The sequence below is a fragment of the Sceloporus undulatus genome, chromosome 6 (genome assembly GCF_019175285.1).
Source record: "Sceloporus undulatus isolate JIND9_A2432 ecotype Alabama chromosome 6, SceUnd_v1.1, whole genome shotgun sequence".
NCBI lineage: Eukaryota > Metazoa > Chordata > Lepidosauria > Squamata > Phrynosomatidae > Sceloporus > Sceloporus undulatus.
This window is the reverse complement of record NC_056527.1, coordinates 137,671,723-137,694,971: the sequence shown is the minus strand read 5'-3', so window position 1 is coordinate 137,694,971 and position 23,249 is coordinate 137,671,723. Positions and strand designations below refer to the sequence as shown.

At 44.4% G+C, this 23,249-nt stretch overlaps 2 protein-coding genes across 2 annotated transcripts in view; one reads left to right on the top strand and one right to left on the bottom strand.

The window, feature by feature from the left end:
• The window catches only part of NCAPD3 (non-SMC condensin II complex subunit D3), a 51,809-nt gene extending 43,669 nt beyond the window's left edge, over positions 1 to 8,140 (bottom strand). The window contains exons 1-7 of the mRNA XM_042473977.1: positions 8,020 to 8,140; positions 5,228 to 5,382; positions 4,029 to 4,191; positions 3,488 to 3,660; positions 2,447 to 2,617; positions 1,182 to 1,243; positions 864 to 951 (exon numbers count right to left, since the gene is read on the bottom strand). Of these exons, the coding sequence (XP_042329911.1) occupies positions 864 to 951; positions 1,182 to 1,243; positions 2,447 to 2,617; positions 3,488 to 3,660; positions 4,029 to 4,191; positions 5,228 to 5,382; positions 8,020 to 8,083 (876 nt within the window). The 5' untranslated portion in view covers positions 8,084 to 8,140. The remainder of the gene's footprint in view (positions 1 to 863; positions 952 to 1,181; positions 1,244 to 2,446; positions 2,618 to 3,487; positions 3,661 to 4,028; positions 4,192 to 5,227; positions 5,383 to 8,019) is intronic.
• Positions 8,141 to 8,323: 183 nt separating this feature from the next.
• Positions 8,324 to 23,243, top strand: VPS26B (VPS26, retromer complex component B). The gene is made up of 7 exons (XM_042477685.1): positions 8,324 to 8,685; positions 9,505 to 10,060; positions 15,779 to 15,935; positions 19,361 to 19,525; positions 20,490 to 20,665; positions 21,481 to 21,623; positions 22,676 to 23,243. The coding sequence occupies exons 2-7, from the start codon at positions 9,838 to 9,840 to the stop codon at positions 22,820 to 22,822; spliced, it is 1,011 nt and encodes a 336-aa protein (XP_042333619.1). The 5' UTR covers positions 8,324 to 8,685; positions 9,505 to 9,837; the 3' UTR covers positions 22,823 to 23,243.
• Positions 23,244 to 23,249: the final 6 nt, after the last annotated feature.

The following is a 23,249-nucleotide window of genomic DNA, read 5'->3' as shown; positions in this document are numbered from 1 at the left end:
TAAGGGAAGGTATGGCCCTCAAGATGTTGTTGAATTGCAGCCATGAGAACTGTATTCTAGTAATCTGGGTGTGGAAAGACAGCCATGAAGCAACTAGATAAGATTTTCAACTTTAAATACATATTGAAAACCAAAGTCATAATCATCCAGGTCATAGCATTTCTATTTTCTATGTATGGTTCTGAAAGCTGGACAATGAAGAAAATTGACTAGAAGAAAACTCTCTCCTTTGAAATGTGGTGCTAGAGGAGATTTCTACGGATGCCATGAAGTGATAAAAAGACAAATGAATAAGTCTTAAAAGCAAATCAAGCCTGAACTCTCACTAGAAGTAAAGATGACTAAACAGGAGCTGTTGCACTTTGGAGATATCGTGAGAAGATGTAACAAACTGGAAAAGACAATAATGCTTTGTAAAATGGAAGGCAATGGAAAAAGGGGGAGACTGCATTACAAGTGGATTGATTCAGTCAAGCCACAACCCTTAGTGTGCAAGACCTAAGCAGGACAGCTAATAACCAGGGATCTTGGAGGCATCTCATACACAGGATGAAGATGATTTGACAGCAAATAACAAATGACAAACCATAAGAGGGGTTCATGCTTTCCACCTCTGCCGTAGAGGTATCTGTGTCCACACGTCTAGCCTCTGTGCAAGGCTGAAGTCAGATGAATTTGAATTTATGAGAGCTTGCCCATCTGGTTGTATTCAGGCCAGTTGTGCATAGGCATCCTTTAACATGCCCCATACCTATTGTCACAGGTACATACTTTGCTGTCGTTAATCACTCTTTACTAGTTAGAACCTCTACACACACTTACCTTAAGAGAGAGAAGCCAAAATGCACAAGTATGATTCTTACCTTATCTTCTAAGCTGTGAAGTGAGGAACACAACAGGCGTAAGCCAAAGTAGGCAAGCTGTGGGATATATTTGGCTCGGTCGATAGTCCTGTTCCATATAAAATAAAATGAAAAATGACTGAGCTTGTCTTTTATTCAGTGGCCAAGATCTAGCTTGAAAATCCAGAGTTTAAAATCCTCAAATATTGCTCACAAACAAACATGCATCTTAGGGCTAGGTTGGCGTTGGGGATTGTGGGACCGACTTCACTACAACTTTTATGAGATAACCTCCATCAGCATTTCCCCCAAAATTCAACATTAAGAGTAATAACTCACATGCTTTCCAAAGGCTCAAACTCCAGTGAGCAAGGCTCCAAATGGGTCAAATTAACAAAGATCTATCAAACAAAAAAGCCAAAGTTAGTAGCCAAACTGAACAGCACAAACAATAGGGTTATCTCTGAGGCCTTATGACACCAGGTCAGTTTTCCAGCTCAGTGGTAATCCTAGAATTTCTGACAAGGGGGGAAAACACCACACACACCTAATATCCCAAGTATCTGGGAGATGTCCCCTGCCTGGCAGTAGGATGACGTTCATTGGAGAACTGTGTAATAGCTAACTGTATTGGAGCAAGGGAAAGGATACAGAACTACAAAAGGAAAAGCATTGAGTATTTGGCCTGCCTAAACGCTACATGTACCTTTACCAGAAAAGGTATCTGCAGCTGGGTCCAGAGGCTAGCAAGCAAGCATCCACAAATCCTTCCAGGGGAAGATTTTATAAGGACTCATTCTTACCCAGAGGCCTGAAAACCATTCACACTGCCATTATAAATATTTAAAGAGAGCCCCCATAACTGGATGAAACCAAGCCCAACATCCCATTTCAATAAATGGCCAACCAGAGATTGTTGAGAAGTTCATGGAAAAAAGATAGGAAATTAACAGCCCTCTTTTCTTTTCTGTCTCTAGACTCTGAACACAGAGGTATACTAGGTATACATTGGGGTCAGCAAACTATAGCCTGCATGTGACCTGCCAGGGTCATTTTGTGGCCACTATAATCAAAAAAATAAAAAATAAAAAAAGTATTTTTTAAAACAATAATAAATTGCCCCAAAAGGATATAGCAGACAATTTCACCACTTTTTTGAGGGCATGGGGCATTTTAGGCCTCCGGAAGCCATTTTCCTAAAAGGAAATTAATTGGAAGTTGACACCTTAAGAGGGTATTTGGGGGGATCTGAGAATTAAAAAATGATGATTCGGCCCCAGGATTTTTTTTGGGTGGGTGGGGGGGCAATACAGCTTTCTAAGGCCTAGTAGTTACCCACCCTGGGAAAGAGTGGGGGAATCTTTAGTCCTCCAGATGTTGTTGGACTGCAACTCTCATCAGTCCCAGATGGCATAGCTAATGGTGAAGGTTGATGGGAGCTGTGGTCCAACATCATCTGAAGGTCTGAATGATTCCCACCCCAGTGTGGACACATATATCTTCCTTAACTTAACCCTTCCTAAAGGTCCCTTGAGCTAGTGATCAAGCTGCCATAGCAAATACATGCTTCTGCTACTTCCATACTAGTCTGTTTCATGGCTTACCTGAATGCAAGTCTCCACACACTGTGGTCTCTCTTTCAGGGAGAACTTGGAAAGAAGTCGTAGGAGACTTTTCAGGAGAAGGAAAAGTGCCTCCCGAATTTGAAGCAACTCATGTGCAGAGAAGTAAACCTGTTCTTCCTGGTCTTCATCCTCTCCAAAATTCTCCTCCATCTAAAATTGCAACAACAACAAACAAACAAAAACCTAAATCACAGATTTGCTCAAACAAGGGTAACCAAATAATGGCCTAAAAACATCTGCACCCTTTCTTCCACCACCCAACGATTTTTTTTTTTACCCTGCTGTACCAAATTCTGGAAAGCACCAAAAGAACAGATCACAAAGCAGAACAAACTGTAGTCAGAGAAGTACAGGAGACAAATACAGCACCAACTTTATTCTTTTCACTGAGCTGCCATTCCCACTGAGTTTATGCATTAGTAACAATTTGGGGAGCGCGCTGTCCAACAAAGTACAGTGGGTCCTCGCCTTATGCAGGGATCCGTTCCGGATCCCTCCACATAAGGCGAATTCCGCCTATGCTCAAGCCCCATTGTAAACATTAAGAGTAATAACATTCAATTGAATGGGACACGCCGCCCCTTCCACCCAGCACGCACCCCACGGCTTGAGCACGTATGCTCAAGCCGCGTATGACGCAGATGCGCTGTAAAAGAGATTCCCCAACATACACTGTTTTCTACATTCTGGCTCTAACACATTTCTGAATTTGAAGCCATATATAGTAAGTTGCCTGCTCAGTTTCATCAGAAGAAAAGAAGTTCCAAGTAACCACACTTCACTGTTCCATTGCAGTCTGTAGTTATGTATGGATGACTGTGAAGCCTTTTATCATAGGGATGGTGTTACAGAATGGAATAGTTGGAAAGGGCACAAGTTAATATGTACAGTATGGAGTTTAGAGAAGCCTATTGAACTGAACAGCTACCTCTGTGGTACAGGAATTAACCCCTTTTCTCAGGAAAAAAATGCAAAATATGTATTACAGTGTTTCTGGCATCAGCAGCACAATTTTCTTACCATGACATTTTCTTTTCTTATAGATTTCCCCTTCTTTCGACTCCCTGAAGAGTTTTTATTGTGGTCTTTTTTCCTTTTCCTGGACACGTTTGACTCTTGGGGCCAGCATTTAGACAAAGTCTGAAGACATTTTCCAAACATTACTGGGTGGAACAAGCGATTGGCTATGCTGCCTGACAAAAAGGAGAGACAGGTGAGTTTCTACATGTTGGAGAATAGTTTTAGAGCGCATACCCAGCAGCAGATGTAAGAAGGGAATCATGCAGGGAGGAAAGATGCAGGGCAGTTAAAAACAACCTTTCTTGGAAGCCTTCAGGAACAACAATTCACCTTTTAAATTGGTTTTAATAGCCAAAAATCATCAGTAGACTTCTACACACTTCCAGTTATTTCTGGAAGTTCTGCAGATTGATCTGAGAGCAGAAAATTGTATTGGTTTACTATAATTTGCATTACATATTATCTGTCTTGATGATGTGTCCTTAGGATACCTCTGCTAAGCACAGGTTGAAAGGGCTATCCAAGCAGCTCATGTATTTACCTGGAATTTCAACCAACACAAAGTATAATCTAGCAGCATGGAGAGCACACAAACGCTGATGAAGGTTAGCTTTTTTATTCTCTGACTCTTGGACAAAATGATGCAACACCGCAACAAGGGCATTGTGGGAGATGTTGTTCTCTGCAAACAGGGGCCAGATGCTCTGAAACAAAAGAAGAAAACCGGACAAAAGCAAACACAGTAATCCATTATCATGACATCCATGGGTCAAGAAAAGCATTATCAGGTCATGTTTCCCATCTCTAATCTTCTCTATCAACTTAGCTACAAAGGACTCTTCCACACAGCAGAGGATTCTGGGACATGTTCCAGCCTGGCCCACCTAAACCTTCCCTTTAGTTCTTGTACAAGGTACATCAAAGGAGGAAAGGGAAAGGAAATTCAAAGTGGAAGAAACTGTTATCACAGGTCACAGGAAATACTGTTATTGAAAAATAAGTGCATAAACAGCCTTGGGAAAGTAGTGAAAATATTTAAAGGCAATGATGAGACGTCTGTTGCTGGAAGCAGAAATGGATAGAGAATTATGGTGTAATGAGCTGGACCCCAACATCATCTGAGCAAAGATAGTAAGTAACATGTGGTTTTGCCTCTGCCATATTCAAAGTAAGGAGTTTGTACATGTAGTTTTTTGTGGGTTTTTCGGGCTATGTGGCCATGTTCTAGAAGAGTTTATTCCTGACGTTTGGCCAGCATCTGTGGCTGGCATCTTCAAGACGTCAGAAATAAACTCTTCTAGAACATAGCCACATAGCCCGAAATACCCACAAAAAACTATGGATGCCGGCCATGAAAGCCTTTGACTTCACAGTGTATACACAATTTAGAGCTATACCCTGATGAAAAGGTTCAGTAAACTACAAGGCAGGGCAGGCCACTGTTTGCAAGAGGGACCATTGCCTACCCCTGCAGAGTGACAACAACCAATTCTTTCGACTATTAGCTGTGCCCAAATTCCAGCGCCACGTCCTTAAGGACAGGGAGAGATCCTTTGGTCAACTAGGCATTTTCATCTACAAGTCCCATCAACCCAAATCAGCAAAGCCAATAGCAAGGGATTAAGGCAATTATTCTCCAGATCATCAGGAAAGGGGAAGGTGTCTGAAGTGTTAGGCTCAGGATCTTAAAAACATGCCCCAGAAATGCAGGTCAGTCTCAGCTATTATTTAGCATCTTACTTCAATGGCCTCATGGTCATCTTCAGCGAAGGGACAGAGAGCTGTGTAGAGCTGAGAGAAGGCATCCAAGCCATCCTCTGTTATCAGGCTCTCTACTTTAGAGTCCAAAGGCTCCGTCTCAGTAAACTCCAGTTCCCAAGTTGTGTCAACCCAGGCTGAAAACAGAAAACGTTTTAAAGATGCTTTTCTAGACAATATGAAGGTCCACACCAATTTAAAAAAGAAAGAAGCCCAAAATAAATTGCTGGTTTTGCTATTGTATAATGCCTGTCCTGTTTCTCTTCACTTGTTTTGTCTATCCAGGAGCCTCCTGTGAAAGTGAAGGAGATGGACTTAAGTAATAGTCAGACGTTGTGTTTTCAGAATGGAAGCTCTGCCCTTGTTTCCTAACCTATTAGCACCTAACAGTCAGTCTACAGTTTCCATCTTAACTAATATCAAGACTGGGTCTAAACACAGACCTTATATAACCCACCCTAATGTTCATACATGTCTTGTTCTTTCTCTTTTCCATGCCACTTTCTATGCCCTCTAAAGCGGCCAAAGTGTTCTGGAGAACTCAAACATCTGCATACTATCTGTCTCATTTTGATCGATCCTAGAATTTTATTGTATTCTTATTGTATTGTACTGTATTCTCTATGTATTTTTATTGCTGTAACCCGCCTGGATTCCTTGTGATTGGGTGGGCTACAAATAAATTATCATCATCAAAGAAACTGTTAACTGTTGATTTCATAATATAAAACAATGATCTCAAAACATATTAAACAGAGAAACATTAAATAAATATATGTTATGAATAATGACAAATTAGATTTGGAAATAACAGCAAAACAATTTATCTATAGACCCAAATAGGTTCTACGCTTCTCATTTGTGCATCACAGGTTTTAGTGATACTTTCCTTTGACCATGGAACTCCAGTTCTGTTCTGGAGATCTCTTAAGAGATCATTCTCCATTGACCTCATGAGACTATAATCCAAGGAAGTCTAGGGCTGGGGAACCCATGGTCCTATAGATTTCGTATGACGTCTCAACTTTTATTAAACTAAAGCAATACAGCAAATAGACTAAGAAGATGGGAGGTTTAGTCCAGGACACCCAAAGGACTCAATTTCCTCAACCCTGTTTTGGGGAACTCACAACATTTGGACCGGTGCAAAAATAAATACAAACCTATGAAGAGCAGTGATGCCAAATCGGTGCACAAAGCCAAACACAGTTATTGTATGGTTGCTTCAGGGAGAGCCTCATATATCAACAGGCACCAAATACGCCAAACAACTGAAGTTTGGGATGTCAGAGATCAAAAGGAATCAAAGAATCATAGTTGGAAGAGACCACAAGGGCCATCCAGTCCAACCCCATTCTGCCATGCAGGAACTCTCAGTCAAAGCATCCCCGACAGATGGCCATCCAGCCTCTGCTTAAAAACATCCAAAGAAGGAGACTCCACCACACTCTGAGGAAGGAATGTGTTCCTCTGTCGAACAGCCCTTACTCTCAGGAAGTTCCTCCTAATGTTGAGGTGGAATCTCTTTTCCTGCAGCTTGGATCCATTGTTCCTGGTCCTGTTCTCTGGAGCAGCAGAAAACAAGCTTGCTCCCTCTTCAATATGACATCCTTTCAAATATTTAAACAGGGAGATCATATCACCTCTTAACCTTCTCTTCTCCAGGCTAAACATCCCCAGCTCCCTGAGTTGTTCCTCATAAGGCAAGGTTTCCAGACCTTTCACCATTTTTGTCGCCCTCCTTTGGACACGCTCCAGTTTCTCAATGTCCTTTTTGAATTGTGGTGCCCAGAACTGGACACAATATTCTAGGTGGGGCCTGACCAGAGCAGAATATAGTGGCACTATTACTTCCCTTGATCTCTAGACACTATGCTTTTATTGATGCAGCCTAAAATCGCATTGGCCTTGTTAGCTGCCGCATCACACTGTTGACTCATGTTCAACTTGTGGTCTACTTGGACTCCCAGATCCCTTTCAAACATATAAAGTCTCATTCAGCCAGGTGTCCCCAATCCTATATCTGTGCATTTCATTTTTCTGCCCTAAGTGCAGTACCTTACATTTCTCCGTGTTGAATTTCATTTTGTTAGCTTTCTAGTCTATTCAGGTCATTTTGAATTTTGATCCTGTCCTCTGGGGTATTAGCTACTCCTCCTAATTTGGTGTCATCTTTAAATTTGATAAGTATGCCCCCATTTCTGTCCTCCAAGTCATTGATAAAGATGTTGAATAGTACTGGGCCCAGGACAGAGCCCTGTGGGACCCCACTGGTCCCTTCTCTCCCGGATGAAAAGGACACGTACCCTTCGGCACATACACACTTTTATAAAGTGTTTTCCTTTTCTAAGAAGAACTCAGCATCGGAATCACTAAGAGTCCAAGCAACAGCAAGCACCAGGTTTCCCTATAGAGTACCATTACCTTTTTAAGATGCCCCACTCTCTTCCATGCCAGCATTCTCTGAAGATGCCAGATGCTGATGAAACATCAGGAATAAACTCTTCCAGAACAGGACCACATAGCCCCAAAACAACCCACAAAAAGCCATGGATGCCAGCCTTGAAAGCCTTTGATTCCACCTTCAACACAGCTCCCCTTGAATATGTCTTTGCTGCAGGGACACCACTCCAACCCAACAGTGTTTCTTTCCCTAGTCCTCCCTTTTATGCTACAATCCCTGCCTTGAGCGCTGATGCTGCTAAAAGAAGACCCAGCTGGGCAGAGGACGAGGAGGGAAAGGGCGAGATGCCCATAGATACCACGAAACACACCTTGGCTGACGTCCCTGAGGCGCCATCGCTCCAAAGCGCCCAACAGCCGCATCTCCGCCGCCATTTTGCCAACCGAACGCACTCTGAAACCACCGCCGCGTCTTCGAACCCACCAATCACAGCGTTCCCTCTCCCTCAGCCAATCACCGCCGAGGGTCGGGGCAAAAAGGGAGGAGCCTCGTTCGACCTTACTGCGCCTGCGCCGGAGGCGGCGTCGACAGAGGTGGCGACGCATGCGCGGTGCGGTTCGTGCGAGGGAACTCGCTCCTTGCCTTGCCCGGGCGGGGCGCATGCGCAGTTTCTCCCTCCTCCTCCTCCTCCTCCCAATTGCCCGGGACTCCGCAGCGAAAGCAAAGCAAAGGTTCCCTTTTGCAAAAGCCGGCCGGGGTTCAAAGGCAAGGAGGCGGCTTCCAGCGCTGCCTGGCGTTGCATTAAGCCTTGGGACGCGGGGCCTGTTTTGCAAAAACCTCCCTGGGAGCAACGCCCCCCACTCCCCCCATTTCCTTACTCAGCCCTTGCAAGCATCCTTGCACAGAGGAGGGCCCCCTCCTTGCTTTGCATGCCTCCTTTCCCCCTGGGCCTCCTCCTCCTGCTCTTCCTTCCACCGCTTTGCCTCCTCCTGGCAACGTCCTTGGAGCCAGGCTTCCAGATGTGAGGCCTCTGGAGGTAAGCAGCCAGCAGCAGCCCTCCTCCCAGATTGGCATCCCTGGCACCCTTTGCAACTTGGCATCACTGCTGCCCTGCCATTTGTACACTGGAGCCATGGGAAGCTTTGCAAAGAACCCAGCTCTGTTATTAATACCGTTATTGGACCCATCATTGGCATTCTAGGGGCATTTGGAGCTTTGCAAGGCATCTATTGCTATTATTATCATTGCTGCACCCAGAGACAGTCGTAGCTTTGCAAGGTATCTGTTACTATTATTGCCATCATTGCACCCATCATTGGCATAACTAGGGGCATTTGAAGCTCTGCAAAGCATCTATTGCTATCATTATTGCCATCATTGCACTTATCATTTGCACACTAGAGGCAATAGTAGGTTTGCTAGGCATCTATTACTATCATTAGCATTATTGCACCCATCCTTTGCATCCTAGGAGACATTCGAAGCTTTGAAAAGCATCTGTTGCTATTACTAATTCCATTATTGTACTCATCATTTGCATTCTAGGGGCAGTTGAAGCTTTGCGGAGCAGCTATTGTTATTATTACCATTATTGCCCTTTGATTTGCACAGTAGAGACAGTTGTAGCTTTGCAAAGCATATATAGTACTATCACTACAATTATTGCACCCATCCTTTGCACACTAGAGACAGTTAGTTGTAACTTTGCTAAGCATCCACTGCTGTTTTTAATACCGACGTTGCACTGTTCATTTCCACACTAGGGACAGTTGAAGCTTTGCAAGCCGTCCTGATATTAAGGGGACCAAACAGCTTCTGATGTGCTTTTCTTTCCCCTTCCTCCCATTTTCTGAAGCTTCCTGCCCTGAACCCATCGCTCCTGAGAGAAGCTTAGCAACTGCAGCCTCCATAGGAATGTCCTCTCTCTAGGCGGCATCTTCGTCAGGTTTCCTTATGCGCCAGGATTGCCATCCCCTGTGGCTTTCTCTTACTATTTTGGCGACTGTTCCCTCGCCGAAGCAAGACAGGATCGGCTCTCCTGATCTGTGAAAAGGCTTGGCTGAACTCCGCCGGACTGGAGACCTCTTGAAGAGGATCTGTCGGCTGAAACACCCCCCTCCCTTTGCGCCTGGCATTGGTTTCCTTGGCCTTGGTTTGGCATTGCTCGCACCCGCTCCCCATCACTGCCATGAGCTTCTTTGGGTTTGGACAGAGCGCCGAGTTGGAACTGGTCCTGAGCGATGCCGAAAGCCGGCGGCGGGCGGAACATAAGACCGAAGAGGGCAAGAAGGAGAAATACTTCCTCTTCTACGATGGCGAGACGGTTTCCGGGAGGGTCATCCTCACCCTCAAGCACCCGAACAAACGCCTGGAGCACCAGGGCATCAAGGTGGAGTTCATTGGACAAATTGGTAAGCAGGACGGGCCTCTTGGATGTTTCTGGGCATGGTTTGTAGGTTGAACCTCAACCTGCAGTGGCACTATGCCTTTCCATAAGGAAGGTGGATATGTCTTGCTGTTGGATCAGTAGATGGTTGTGACTTCCAAATGGTTCTCTGTCAACACAGCGTCTCTTAGTAAGAGAAGCAGAATTCAAAGATATAGCCACGTTAGTCTATAGAACCAGTATGTAGAGAGATCTTCTAGCACCTTTGAGACTAACTTGGCTAGACGGAGGTGTCATTTACAGGAGCGACCTGTTTCTCTTAGTTTGTAGAAAGATGTTGTAGCACCTTTGAGACTAACTGAAAGAAAGAAGTTGGCAGCATGAGCTTTTGTAGACTTAAGGTCCAAAACACACTGCAGAAGTAATCCAGTTTGAGACCGCTTTAACTGCCTTGGCTCAGTGCTAGGGAATCCTAGGAACTGGAGTTTATTCTGGTTCCAGAGCTCTCTAATAGGGAATGCTAAATGTCCCACAAACACAACAGTCCCCCAAATTGCTTAGCATTGAGCCAGGGCAGTTAAAGCGGTCTCCAACTGGATTATTTCTGCCATGTGGTTTGGACCTTAAATCTACTTCTTCAGGTGCGTTTGCATTCCTCAGTTGCATTTGCCAAATGCATCGGAGGAAATAGAGTTTAGTCTATGAAATCTCATGCTACCAACTTCTTTCTTTCAGTTAGTTTCAAAGGTGCTACAAGATCTCTTTACATACTAAGAGAAGCAGGTCGCTTTTGTAAGTGAAACCTCCATCCATCTTCTCCTGACTAGTCACCATTGATTGCCCCAGCATCCATAAATCCATGAATGCATCCAGTCCCCTTTTAAAGCCTTCCAAGTTGGCAGTTGTCGCTGTAGCTTGTGGCAGGGAGTTCCACAGTTGAACTACACTTTAACATTTTCAGCATTGGGTTTGTTCTGAGCTTGGTCTTGGGTTGCCAGGACATGGCAGATGGTGCACATGGTTTTTAGGGGATTAGCTTTACCTACGCTGCAAAGAGAGTCTTCCAATTCCCATTTTCTATCAGTAGCCTTCAAATATTGATGCCCAAGGTGAGATTACGAAGGAGAATGTGTGGGCAGTATCCATCCATGTTAATTCCCAGCATCTGGTTGTCCTTGCAGTATTATCTTTTGCAATATAAAAATCAATGGGGACAGAGTTGTGGTTTTGGCTATTAGCCATCCACAGACCCCCCTCGGGAGGAGCATATGAAACAGCTTTTATTTTGCGTGGGTATTTGGCCTATGAAGTCCAGTATTATGTCCTTTGCTTTTCTGTAGCTGTCCAGGGGGGTCTAAGACAGACATCTTCCTTGCACCTGTTACCTGATCCTTTTAACTGGAGGTGCTGAGGATTGAACTCAGGGCCTTCTGCACACAAAGCAGGTGCTTTGCCACTATGTTAGAGCCTCTCTTCCTTAAAACGGGAGCTTAAGCTGATCCTTTAGAACTGAAGGGTGCAAGATAATGGCAGACCCCCTTTCCAGTGAGCCCACATAAATGAATTAGTCAGTGCTGAACCACGCAAGGTAATACCAGCTTCACAAAAAAGCAAACGCGATGTGCAAAAGAATACATCCAGCTCTAGGAAAATCAGTGCTTGTGGTGCTGGAGCAGCTTGCAAAGGTGTTTCCATATTTAATATGGTCATTATGTGTTATTGCATTTTGCTCTGATAAGTTCTTTAATTACCAGTAATGCAGTATGCTTTGTGTCCAACAGCATTACTCTCGATTTTTTTGAACATGCTCAGGGTGCCTTTCTGAGAAGATGGCTATGATGGACAGGGTTACTAGAAAGGTATCCACTATTGCTGGCCTACTCTTTCAATGCACACCTGCAGGGAGTCCTTGTGTTTGCACAGTTGGCTTGGCCTTTCCATGTGAGAGAGCATTTCCCAGTATGCTCAGGAGATACTGTATGCCAGGATTCAGTAACTGCAAAATAGATACGGAAACATTCCCTGCATGTGGGAAAACTGTTTTAGTGCTACTGGTTGAAATGTTTTTTAATAGCATGATGGGGTGCATATCTACTGAAAAGTTACTTCCACTCAGTTCAGTGGGATTTTCTCTCAAGATTGTAAGTAAGCCTTTTGCAAGACTGATTTGGATTTGGATGGTCAGAGTGCAGACATCCACACTACAGAAATAATCCAGTTTGACACTGCTTTAATTGCCATGGCGCCATCCCATACAATCCTGGGAATTGTAGTTTATTGTGGCACCAGAGTTCTTTGACAAAGAAAGCAAAATATCCTACAAAACTACAGCCCCCAAAATTCCCTAGCATTGAACCAGGACAATTTTTATGATATTTTATTATTATACTTTTGGTGTAATCTGCCTTGATTCCCTGAGAAAAGCTGGAATATAAATAAATAAAATTATTATTATTATTATTATTATTATTATTATTATTATTATTGAAGTGGTCTCAAACTGGATTGTTTCTGCAGTGGGTTTTGGCACATAGTTCTCAGCTCTGTAAGACCCACAGTCTCCCATTAATGATGAATTGCCCATCATTGTCGATCAGCATACTTTTTAAATATTATGGCCTAAATCTTATTCTTACTTCCAAGTATAGTAGACCCATTGAATTAATTTTGCCTACACATTGACTTGACATTCAGCGGTTGGTTCAGTGGATGTACCATAGTTCGGATCAGTCAATAAGATTCCCTCCTAGAAGTACATGCATTTCTCTACCTATACAAAAGCACTTTCTACCTATAAAGCAGAGATGAGGAACCTGCATCCTTCCAGATGTTACTGGACTTCAGATCCCAGCATCCTTGGCCATTGGCCGTGCTGGCTGAGGATGCTGGGAATCCAAGTCACGACATGTTTCCTGTGCTTGCTAGGAAAGATTAGTCATGCTATTATATACCTTCCCTTTGTTTCTGACATACGGCAACCCTAAGGCAAATCCATCACAGCGTTTCGTTGGCAGAATTTGTTCAGAGGGTGTTTGCTTTTGCTTTTCTCAGAGGCTGAGAGAGTGTGACTTGCCCAAAGTCACCGAGTGGGTTTCCATGGCCAGGTTGAGATTCATAATCTGGTCTCCCAGGGTCCTAATCCAACACTCAAACCACTATACTGTGCTGATGCTTGCCCTCTTAGCGTTTTCTTCTTCCCACATCTTCGCTGTCTGGGATTTGATCAACCTTTCCCTGGGATTAATGTCCAAGCATCTGTCATATCAGGGCTGTGGGTGCTTGTTTATCAGACACTCTCCAGGTGGAAACAGCTACCTTTGGCATACCTGTTACAGGTTACCTGTGTTGGGAAGTCTTGATGCCTTCCTATATTCTCACCAGTGCAAGGATCCATTGTGCAACCATTCTTGTATTATGCTACCTTAACATAACATAACATTTATGACCAGGTGATAAAAACTAATCTGGTTCAGAAATAGGTGCATGCCATACCCTCTACTTTTGACCCAGTTCAATTGGCAGAGGAACAGGCATAAGTTGATTTGCAGTCACAGGAGCATGTTGTTTTGTGTTATATTGCTCACATTTATGTTGTTTTGTGTTATATTGCTCACATTTATGTCGTTCTGACATACAGTACTCTTAAGGCAAACTGAGCACGGGGCTTTTTTGGCGTGTTTCATCACAGGAGGTTTGCCATTGCCATCCTCTGAGGCTGAGAGAGTGTAATTTGCCCAAGGTTATCCAGCGGGCTTACATGACTGAGGTGGGATTGAAACCCTGCTCTCCAGAGTCCAGTGCTCAAACCACTTCACCATGCTGGCTCACAAGAGTGTGTTGCTCCATGGCAAAAACACTAAGGTCAATGTGAGCATCTGTGCCCTCATTAGGTTCTCCAAAAGGTCTTTTGGATGTCTCCCTTGTGTGCAACTGTCTAGATGTGTGCACTTAAATGCAATTGCATTAGCATAACTTATACTGCCAAGTTATGTTATATTGACCTGTTACAGACTGCCAAAATAAAGCTGCTTTGGGTCTCTTTGGAGGTATGCTATTTAAATGATGCATGGGTCCTAAGAGTCCGGAGGTCGCGCCAAAGCACACTCCATTCCTAAGCACTGGAGTGCAGCTTCAGTCCAGCTTCCGGATTCTTAGGATGCATGCATCATTTAAATAGCATACCTCCAAAGAGACCCGAAGCAGCTTTATTTTGGCAGTCTGTAACAGGCCATTAACATAACTTATAATGCCACGAGAACCAGTGTGTTTGTGTGTTGGAATGTGGAGACTTAGGTTCGAATGACAGCTCAGCCATACAAACTCACTGGGTGACCTTATGCAAGTCATACCCTCTCAGCCTCAGGGGAAGGCAGTGGCAAACCTCTGAAGAAATCTTGCCAAGAAAACCCCATGATGGGTCTCCCTTACAGTTGCCATAACTCAGAAGCGACTTGAAGGCATGCAGCAACAGCATCTTGCCATGATTCTCAATCCGTTCTCTGTGCATTGCTCCCATGCCTTTGTGATGTTTTGGCACTTAGAACTGGACAAGCATCCCAAATGCCTATTAAATACATTGAAAAATTGTCCTGGCTAGCTGATTTTTTTCCTTTGGGTTCCCTGTTGCAGGGGGCCAGGTCTCATGCTTCCCAGAACCAGTGAGGATGCACATGTCAGAAAGCCTCTTTGCTTTTACCTTACTGTTTTCTGTTGGCCAGTTTTTCCTGCATGTTTTTCAGAAAGAACCTGAATGTTGGAAGACCCTCCATTTAATTCTGGTTAATAATAGCTTAGCATCTTAATGGAGTGTTTGTGGTTTCTTCTTAATGGCCTGGAGGGTGTTTTTGCACAGCCTTTGCAGGAATGAAGGCCATCCGTGGTTAAAGCACATGCATTGCAAACAGAATGGTCTCAGTTCAGTCTTTGACACATCCAGCTTAAAAAAGAGAAAAGAAATGCCAAATGAGGCAGTCCAGAAAGTAACTTTTCCATTCTTTGGCCAGGGACTAGAATGTCTTTCCGCTCATTTCTGCCCGCATCCATGGCCATTCCTAGTCATAACTGTAGACCAAGTATTGATGCCTTTATGCAATTAAAGCCAACCGTGTCCTCAAAGGAAAGCAATTAATCTGCAGGTTGTAATTGATCTCTGAACTTCATTTTAATCTTTGGACTATTGCTAAACTTCCCAGGTTGAGAATCATTAAAATGACAAAACTGGAAGGTGTACTTTACCTTGGTGGGTGGCTGTGGCTTTACCACTTGTTATTGGTTTCTTTTAGAGATCAATCATATTTCCAGTTCTTTATTGTTTTATTAACAAACATGCCAACGACACCTTTCTTAAAACCATGCTCCCCCCAAAAAACACCCCTCTGAAACAACAGAACAGTACAGACCTTTACATTTTAATGCTGAAGAAGTCAGAAGTAGCAAACAAAAAAGAGTTTATGCTTTCATCGGTACTGTGGAAATAATGCAGTTTGACACCATCTTAACTGCCATGGTTCCATCCTATAGAATATATTGGTGTAGTCCTACAATTAATGTAAAAAAAGTGGTTTAAACCAATAACAAAATGGTTTATTTTCCAGCTTTGTACTCTGTTTTGCAGATTTGTTAATCTGGGAAATGCATGCATGGAGCTGAGTTCTGCTGCTGCCTGGGAAATCAGGACCGTTCAAGTGGCTATTGCAGAGTATTGAGTAGTAGCATTGCTTTACCAAGAGTCTTTTTCTTCCAGAGCTGTATTATGACCGAGGGAACCACCATGAATTTGTGTCCCTGGTGAAGGACTTGGCCCGTCCTGGCGAGTTCACCCAGTCGCAGACCTTCGACTTCGAATTCACGCATGTGGAGAAACCCTATGAATCCTACACTGGGCAGAACGTGAAGCTAAGGTGAATTCCGTCATCTTCTTGGAAGTTTTCTCAACAGTTCCATTTCCTTGAAGTGATCAGATGTAATAAAACACAAGACTGTTATAATGTCAAAGTTTCCTGATAAGAAGAGGGACGGAAGAAGGGAGCCTTGCAGCACCCTTAAGCTGGGATGCAAATTTGCAGAAAAAGTAGAACTGGGAAATTTTCTGGGTGAAGTGCTTTTCAATTATTTTCTGTCATGCCCCCCCTAGGAAGAAGAAAATATTTCGCGCCCCCCACGCGACTGTAAATAGTATCATGTCCCACTCACAAGCACGCTTAGCATTTGAAACAGAACAGGCATTCTCCTGGAGGGTTTCCCACAGGGTTGCCATAAGCCAGAAATTCTGACATACTCCAGCTCCCAGAATTCCATAGCCTTGAGACATAGAAGAGTCGGGCTTTGAGTTCTGGTCTCCACAACACACTCCAGCTCCCAGAATTCCATAGCCTTGAGTCAGAAAAGATTTAAAGCATTGCCAGCCAAACTGGGTTACTTCTCCAGTGTGGATGCAGCGTGATGGGCTCCCTCCTGGGCTCCCTTTTGCCTCCCCCTCAGCCCCCCCCCCCGCCATGGCCCCCACAAGTCCTGCCTTCCCTCTTGTTGGGAAATGCAGGCCTGGCCAAGGGGGGAGTTGGGCACACAACAACAACAACAACAACGGAGGGGGAGGGGGAGGGGGAGAAAAAAGAAGGGAAAGGAGAAAGAAGAAAAGGAAAAGAAAGAAGAAGAACAGGAAAAAAGATAAAAAGAAGAGGAGGAGGAACAGGAAGAAAAGGAAGAGGAGGAGGAGGGGAAAGAGGAAGAGAAAGAGGGGAAGAAAAATAGGAGGAAGAGGAGGGGGAAGAGAAAGAGGGGAGGAAAAAGAATAAGAGGAGGAGGAGGGAAAGAGGAAGAGAAACAGGGGGGGGGAAAGAGGAAGCAGCTTGCCTGCAATTTGCAAAGCCCTCTCCAGGCTCCAGCCTTGGGCCCGAGGCTCGAAAGAGAGGAAGCTCCTCCTCTTCAGGCTGGCTGGCCAATGGGGAAGACTGGAGCTGGGGCAGGCTCCTGCAGCAGGAGCAGGCTGTCCAGCCATTGGCCAGGCAGCCTGAACAGCAAGAACCTCGCACCCCCCTTTATGGAGCCTCGCGCCCCCCCTGGGGGGCGCGCCCCACTATTTGAGAAACACTGAGTTATGGGAAAATAGTGCTCCAAATAATCTCTGACTTTGCACATTTGATTTTAAATGGTATATTTAAATGTTATGGGGGAATTTATTGGAACAGTTGCAATCATGCAAAGGGAACAGCAAATACTTCCTTTGTATTTAAGAAGTGGCTGTACTTTGAAGGATGCTATTCATTTTTAGGACATGTACCTAAAGAGAGCTGGGCCTGATGTATCTGATGTCAACAATTTAACTTTCTTTTATTGTTCAGTTTCACTCAATCACTGCATAACTTATCAATTCCATTTAATGTTGTGAAAACACTGATTCCATACAGCTATTTGGACATTTTCTTTAAAGGATGGATGTGGCTCTTTGGGCAAAGGCAACTGATCACATTTTGCCTTGTCTGCTTGTGACTGACTGAGAAGCAATAGATCTTGCAAAACAGAAACAGCCTTAGCAATGTGTATATCTGTTAGTCTGTTTCTCTGAGCACTAGGGTTTGTCAATGCTTGTCTCCTTAGAATAATGAGACATTCATATCCTATATTTAGCCCATCTAATATGTTGGGCTGCAGTATGACAGCCCAGGTAACTATGGTTACACACTAATTAATATATATATATATACACACACACACACACAGAACACTAGAAATCTATAGCATCAGAAAATTTTCTATATTGGAAATTTTCCAATAGATATCTCTGTCCTTAAGACTAAGAAGTTTTTTTTTTCACTGCTGAAAAATGAGGCTAGTCTTAAAGGGGCCTCAAAACTTTTTATACTGGAATAAACTAACAGCACTATCTCTCTGACTGATTTTGGAAAACTCAAAACGACAACTTTTAAGAGGCACCATTTTAGTTGAGCTTTTTAAAAACGATTGATTAAATAAACCTTTATGCATGTGTCTAAAAGCTATGGGATCAATAAAACGGGGGGAAAACAGATGCAATAATCTGAAACCAAACGGTTAGATCCAAAGTGGAAGCAGGCATGTATTTGGTCAGATACTTTTTAGTGTGGTTGGAAATAAAATGTACAGTGTACATAGGCTTGCCATAACCCGGCTGCAACCGGGAACTTCCCGATTTTGGGGGCTCGGGGCCCCTCCCGGCACGGGTGCAGCCCCAAAACCGGGAGCCCCCCGGTTGCAGCCTGGGTTGCTGCGCCCCTGGCAGGCCTCGCTGCCTTCCTCCTCCACCTCGGGGAGGCGGGGAGGAAGAAAAGGGCAGCGAGGCCTGCCTGGGGCGCAGGAGGCGAAGCTGGAGGCAGTGCCTCCCCGCGTGCCCGTGCCACCCTCCTCCTCCGCCCCTCTCCCCCAGGCCGCGCGAAGGTGGAAGGAGGCAGCATCTCCTCCATGCAGGGAGGAGGAGAGGAGGCGGGGGAAGGTGGCGCAGGTGCGTGGGGATTCCCCCCCAGGAGGCCCTGGCTTGGGGCTCCGCGTCGCAGAGTCCTCAGGCCTGGCTGGGGCTTGGAGGACGCTTCCTCCCAAGCCTTAGCTAGGCCCTGGATGGGGCTCCGCGATGGCGGAGTCCTCCAGGCCTGGCTGGGGCTTGGAGGACACTGCCTGCCAAGCCTCAGCCAGGCCCTGGTGGGGCTCCGCGATGGCGGAGGTCCTCCAAGGCCTCGCTGGGGCTTGGGAGACGCTGTCTCTCAGCCCCAGCGAGCCGTCGACAAGGTTTAAAATGTAGGACTTTTTTTTTTAATTTCCTGCCCAGGAAACAAACAAACAAACAAACAAACAAAAAAGTCCTACATTTTAAAACCATGTCCTACATTTCTCCCGTTTTGGAGGTCCCCAGGGATGGCAACCCTAAGTGTACATGTACATAGGCAGTTGGAAAGCTGATAGATATACAACTGGGAAAATGGAGGAAGTGGACACATGTTATTCACTTGCAGAAGCTTTGAAAGCATTCAAGGGTTATTGCAAAGCTTACATGGGGAGGAGGTAAAGTATCAGTTTTGTCCGTACCACTTTGATGGGGAAATGAGAATAAAGTTGTTACTTAACTAAGACAGATTTATGAATGAATAGTCTCTGTGTAGTACGTATTCTTGCTTCTGTGCAGTAGCTGCCACTGATACAGAGTGTAAGCAAGGAGCAAAGCTTTGTGAGTGGAGAATGGACCTCACGGGTTGTTTGTGCAGTTGGAAAATCCGCTTTTTAAAGAACTTGTTTAAGGAATGTGATTGCCATGGTTACTGGAGACACAAACCTGATGTGTGTTTTCCTCCTCTGGTAGGTACTTCCTCCGTGCCACTGTGAGCCGCAGGCTGAATGATGTGGTGAAGGAGATGGACATTGTTGTACACACACTGAGCACATACCCAGAACTCAACTCCTCCATCAAGATGGAGGTGGGCATTGAAGATTGCCTGCACATTGAATTTGAGTACAATAAATCCAAGTAAGTATCTTCCTGCTGTTCCTTTGTTGGAGGGAATGGAGACAGCCTGCAGAAAAGGCAATGCAACCACGTGCCTAGTGGCTAGGTTAGGAAACGCCTTGCCCTAGGAGATCCCTTTGGGTTCCTACATTGTCAATGAATATAGATTATCTGAAAGAACACCCAAACTGCCCATCCCTTGTCTCTGCTTTTGTCACTGTCTGATTGTTTATTAATCTATTTTAAATGTTTAATTATGTCAATTTTAATAATATTTTATTGTGGGAATGTTGAGGGGGGAGTAACTAATGGGACATATTTTAACTGTACGTTGTGTTTTATCTAATGCTGTGAGCTGCCTCAATCCTACAGGAAAGGCAACATATAAATTATTATTATTATTATTATTATTATTATTATTATTATTATTATTATTGTCATGCTTTAAATCAGCCAGAACACTTTTTTCTCCCTACAGTTCTGTGACTTTTCATTTCCCTTCCGCCTTTTGATCAGATTTTTTCTTCTTGTGTCCTTCTGTCCCACTACCATCTTCCTCCTTGGATTGTTTCACTTAACTTTATTTATTTATTTGTTTTTTTATTGTTTAAAGATCATAATTGACTGATTTAATGTAAAATCAAAGGCTTTCACAGCTGGCATCCATTCTCTGAAGGTGCCAGCCACATATGCTGGCGAAATGTCAAGAATAAACTCTTCCAGAACACAGCTGCATAGCTCGAAAAACCCACAAAAACTTTGGAGTGAAACATATCTAAATACGAGACAATAAACCATTGGGAAAGGGAGGTTTTTCTCTTTTGCAAGGCTTGGGAATGTGACTTGTAGCCATGCTGGCTGGAGAATACTGGGAGCTGTAGTTTCTTCCTCTGCCCCCCAAAAAGGAATGTTTCCAAGCTCCAGCCACTTGACAAAATGGCTGCATTGACTTGAATCCTCTTCTTGATTTCTTTTCCCTTCTTAGGTACCATTTAAAAGATGTGATTGTTGGGAAGATTTATTTCCTCCTTGTGCGGATCAAGATCAAACATATGGAGATCGACATAATTAAGAGGGAGACCACAGGCACCGGGCCCAACGTTTACCACGAGAATGATACAATAGCTAAATACGAGATCATGGATGGGGCTCCAGTGAGAGGTGAGGAGGGGGGCAGTGTCTATGAAAAGGCTTTGGGGGGAAAAGGTTGGAATATTGTTCATCTTGAAGACCACTGTCTTTCATGGGTTGCCTTCTCAAGGTGGGTGGGGAGTGAACATTACCAGCAATAAGTGGGAAGGATTGGAGTCAAGTATACATCCAGCCATGCAGTTCCTTTATGTTCATTCTCACAAGTTCCTCTCATTTCCTTTTTCTTTTTCTCTTGCACATAGATGGACATTGTTTGTGCAGATCCCCTGCAACAGTCAGGCTCTAGTGGGGGGCTTTTAAAAGGTCCAGTTGGAGGCTTTTTAAAAGTCTGCCCCTGACTCCAAAGGGAGGCTTTTTATTTGGGCTTCCATTTGTTCCAGCAGGAGGCTTTTTATTAGGACTCCAGCTAGAAGCTTTTTATTATGCTTCTCCTTGGCTCCAGTGAGAAGGGTTTTTTTTTAAAGGGTTCAGTGGGAGGCTTTTTAAACATCTCATGAAAATTCACTGGGTGATCTTCAGCCTATATCTCTCTAAGACTGGCCTACCTCACAGGTTTATTGTAAGGAGAAAATGGGAAAGGGAGTCACATACATCACCATGTACTCTCTGGAGATAAAGTGTGGTTTAATGTGTAGACTGAGCTTAATGGCAAACCATTGCGTGAGTATTCCTTGCCTAAGAAAGCCCTGTGCAATTCCTGAGGTTGCCATAAGTCAACAGGTGACTTGAAGGCACATACCCAGAGGCAGTGATATCAGTTAAGAAAAGTCAGGACACCCTGCTTAAGTTTGAACCTGTGTTCTGCTCTTTGGCTTCCCTTCCAGGGGAATCCATCCCCATTAGGCTCTTCTTGGCCGGCTATGAGCTGACACCTACCATGAGGGACATCAATAAGAAGTTCTCAGTGCGTTATTACCTCAACTTGGTGCTGATAGATGAAGAGGAGCGGCGTTATTTCAAACAGCAGGTGAGGGGGAGCAGGACCCTGTCAGGGCTTTTGCACAGAAAACCCTGTGATAGTGAAATCCAGCAGTAGAAATTTCCCAAGTACGGGTATACTTCCATTAACAGAGTAGCATTCTTGGGCATTATTCCTTGAACAGAGCGTTTGGAACCAGAGGTAAAACAGCACGGACAGAATAAGGATAGGTTCCTGCACCACAAAAAAAGACGAGCAGCTTAAACACATTTCAGCAGCCTTGCATGGCATTGCACAAGAAATCTGTCTGGCACAATGTTTGGGTGGTTCTTGCCTGCAAACCATGGCACCTCCCTGTTTTGTTTCCATACCAGTTGTGGGAATGAGGGCAGGTCTCCATTTTCCAGATACTCCAAGCTGCTCCCAGAGTATTCTGGTCCTGAATTCCCTCCAAACTTGCCCTTTCCTTGCTCTCTTTTGCTGCGGGTTTTTGGCTCTCACAGTGAATGAAGGGTGGCTGCTTTCCTGCACTGTTCCTGTTTGTTGGACAGTGCTGCTTCTGAGATGCACCGCCATGGTATCGATGCTGGGCACCTCATTCTGACCTTAGTAATTCATGCCCACAGTGGTAATGCCAGGCAGCTTGAAAGGACCATGAGTAAAAAAAGGCAGTTGTAGTTGTCACTGCAAAGAAAGCTGAAAACCTGCAGCAAAAAGGTGAGTTACTTAAAGTCAGGTTGGTGGAGGAGCTCCAAATTGTGTGCAGGCATCGTGAAGATAGTCTGAACTCGATTTGGAGTTTTGGTCCTGCGTCATATAAACAGGATGCAGTGACCTGGGGAGGAATCCAAGGTAAATCACACATGTAGCCGAGCCCTGAGAGAAGTGCATCTCCTGAAGATCTGAAGGCCCAGGCAGATCCATTTTGTTCAGATAGATAGATAGATAGATAGATAGATATAGCTTTATGGATGCCTATGATGGGCTAAGCGGTACAAAAGTGAGGTTGATGGCTAATATGACATAACTTTCCATACCTGTGCTGTAATGGTCCAGAAAAAGCGATCCATGATATGACCATGTCTCTCCTCTGTGGCCAGGAGGTAGTGTTATGGCGCAAGGGGGACATTGTACGGAAGAGCATGTCCCATCAGGCTGCTATTGCCTCTCAGCGTTTTGAAGGCACCTCATCCCAGACAGAAAACAGGACGCCCAGCCAGCCTTCAGAGAATAATGGCCGACAGTGAGAGGTTCAAAGAGGAGGAGGTTCCTAAGAAGGTCCTACAATAAGCTCTTGGATCCGCAGACCAGGGAGGAGGATACAAAACAAATCTTTCACCAGAGACTTGCAAACACAAATTATCTGTTGGGTTGTGAGTGTGTGGTTTTCCCCCGTCTTCTTTTTTTTTAAATTTCTTTGTTCCTTTTCTCCTGAGGACTAGCAACTTGCAGAATGGGGAGGGAAACGACGCATGTGAAAGCAAGAAAGCTTGCCGGTCTGCATTCAGTATTTCATGGGGTGGGCTGGAAAGTCTGATTTCCAATGCTTTTCGAGCATGAGGGGAACAATGGAAAGAGTGTTTATGTTCTCAGAAGTGATGCTTTCTTTGTGTGTGTTCAAAATGTAAAGAACCTTGTTGATTTGACTGTACATTGAAAGTTTAAAGTTTACTT

Coding starts and splice junctions, on each gene's coding strand:
- VPS26B (XM_042477685.1), top strand. CDS start 9,838: ATGAGCTTCTTTGGGTTTGGACAGAGCGCCGAGTTGGAACTGGTCCTG. Junction 15,936..19,360: donor GGGCAGAACGTGAAGCTAAG/GTGAATTCCGTC, acceptor CTCCTCTGGTAG/GTACTTCCTCCGTGCCACTG. Junction 21,624..22,675: donor GGCGTTATTTCAAACAGCAG/GTGAGGGGGAGC, acceptor CTCTGTGGCCAG/GAGGTAGTGTTATGGCGCAA.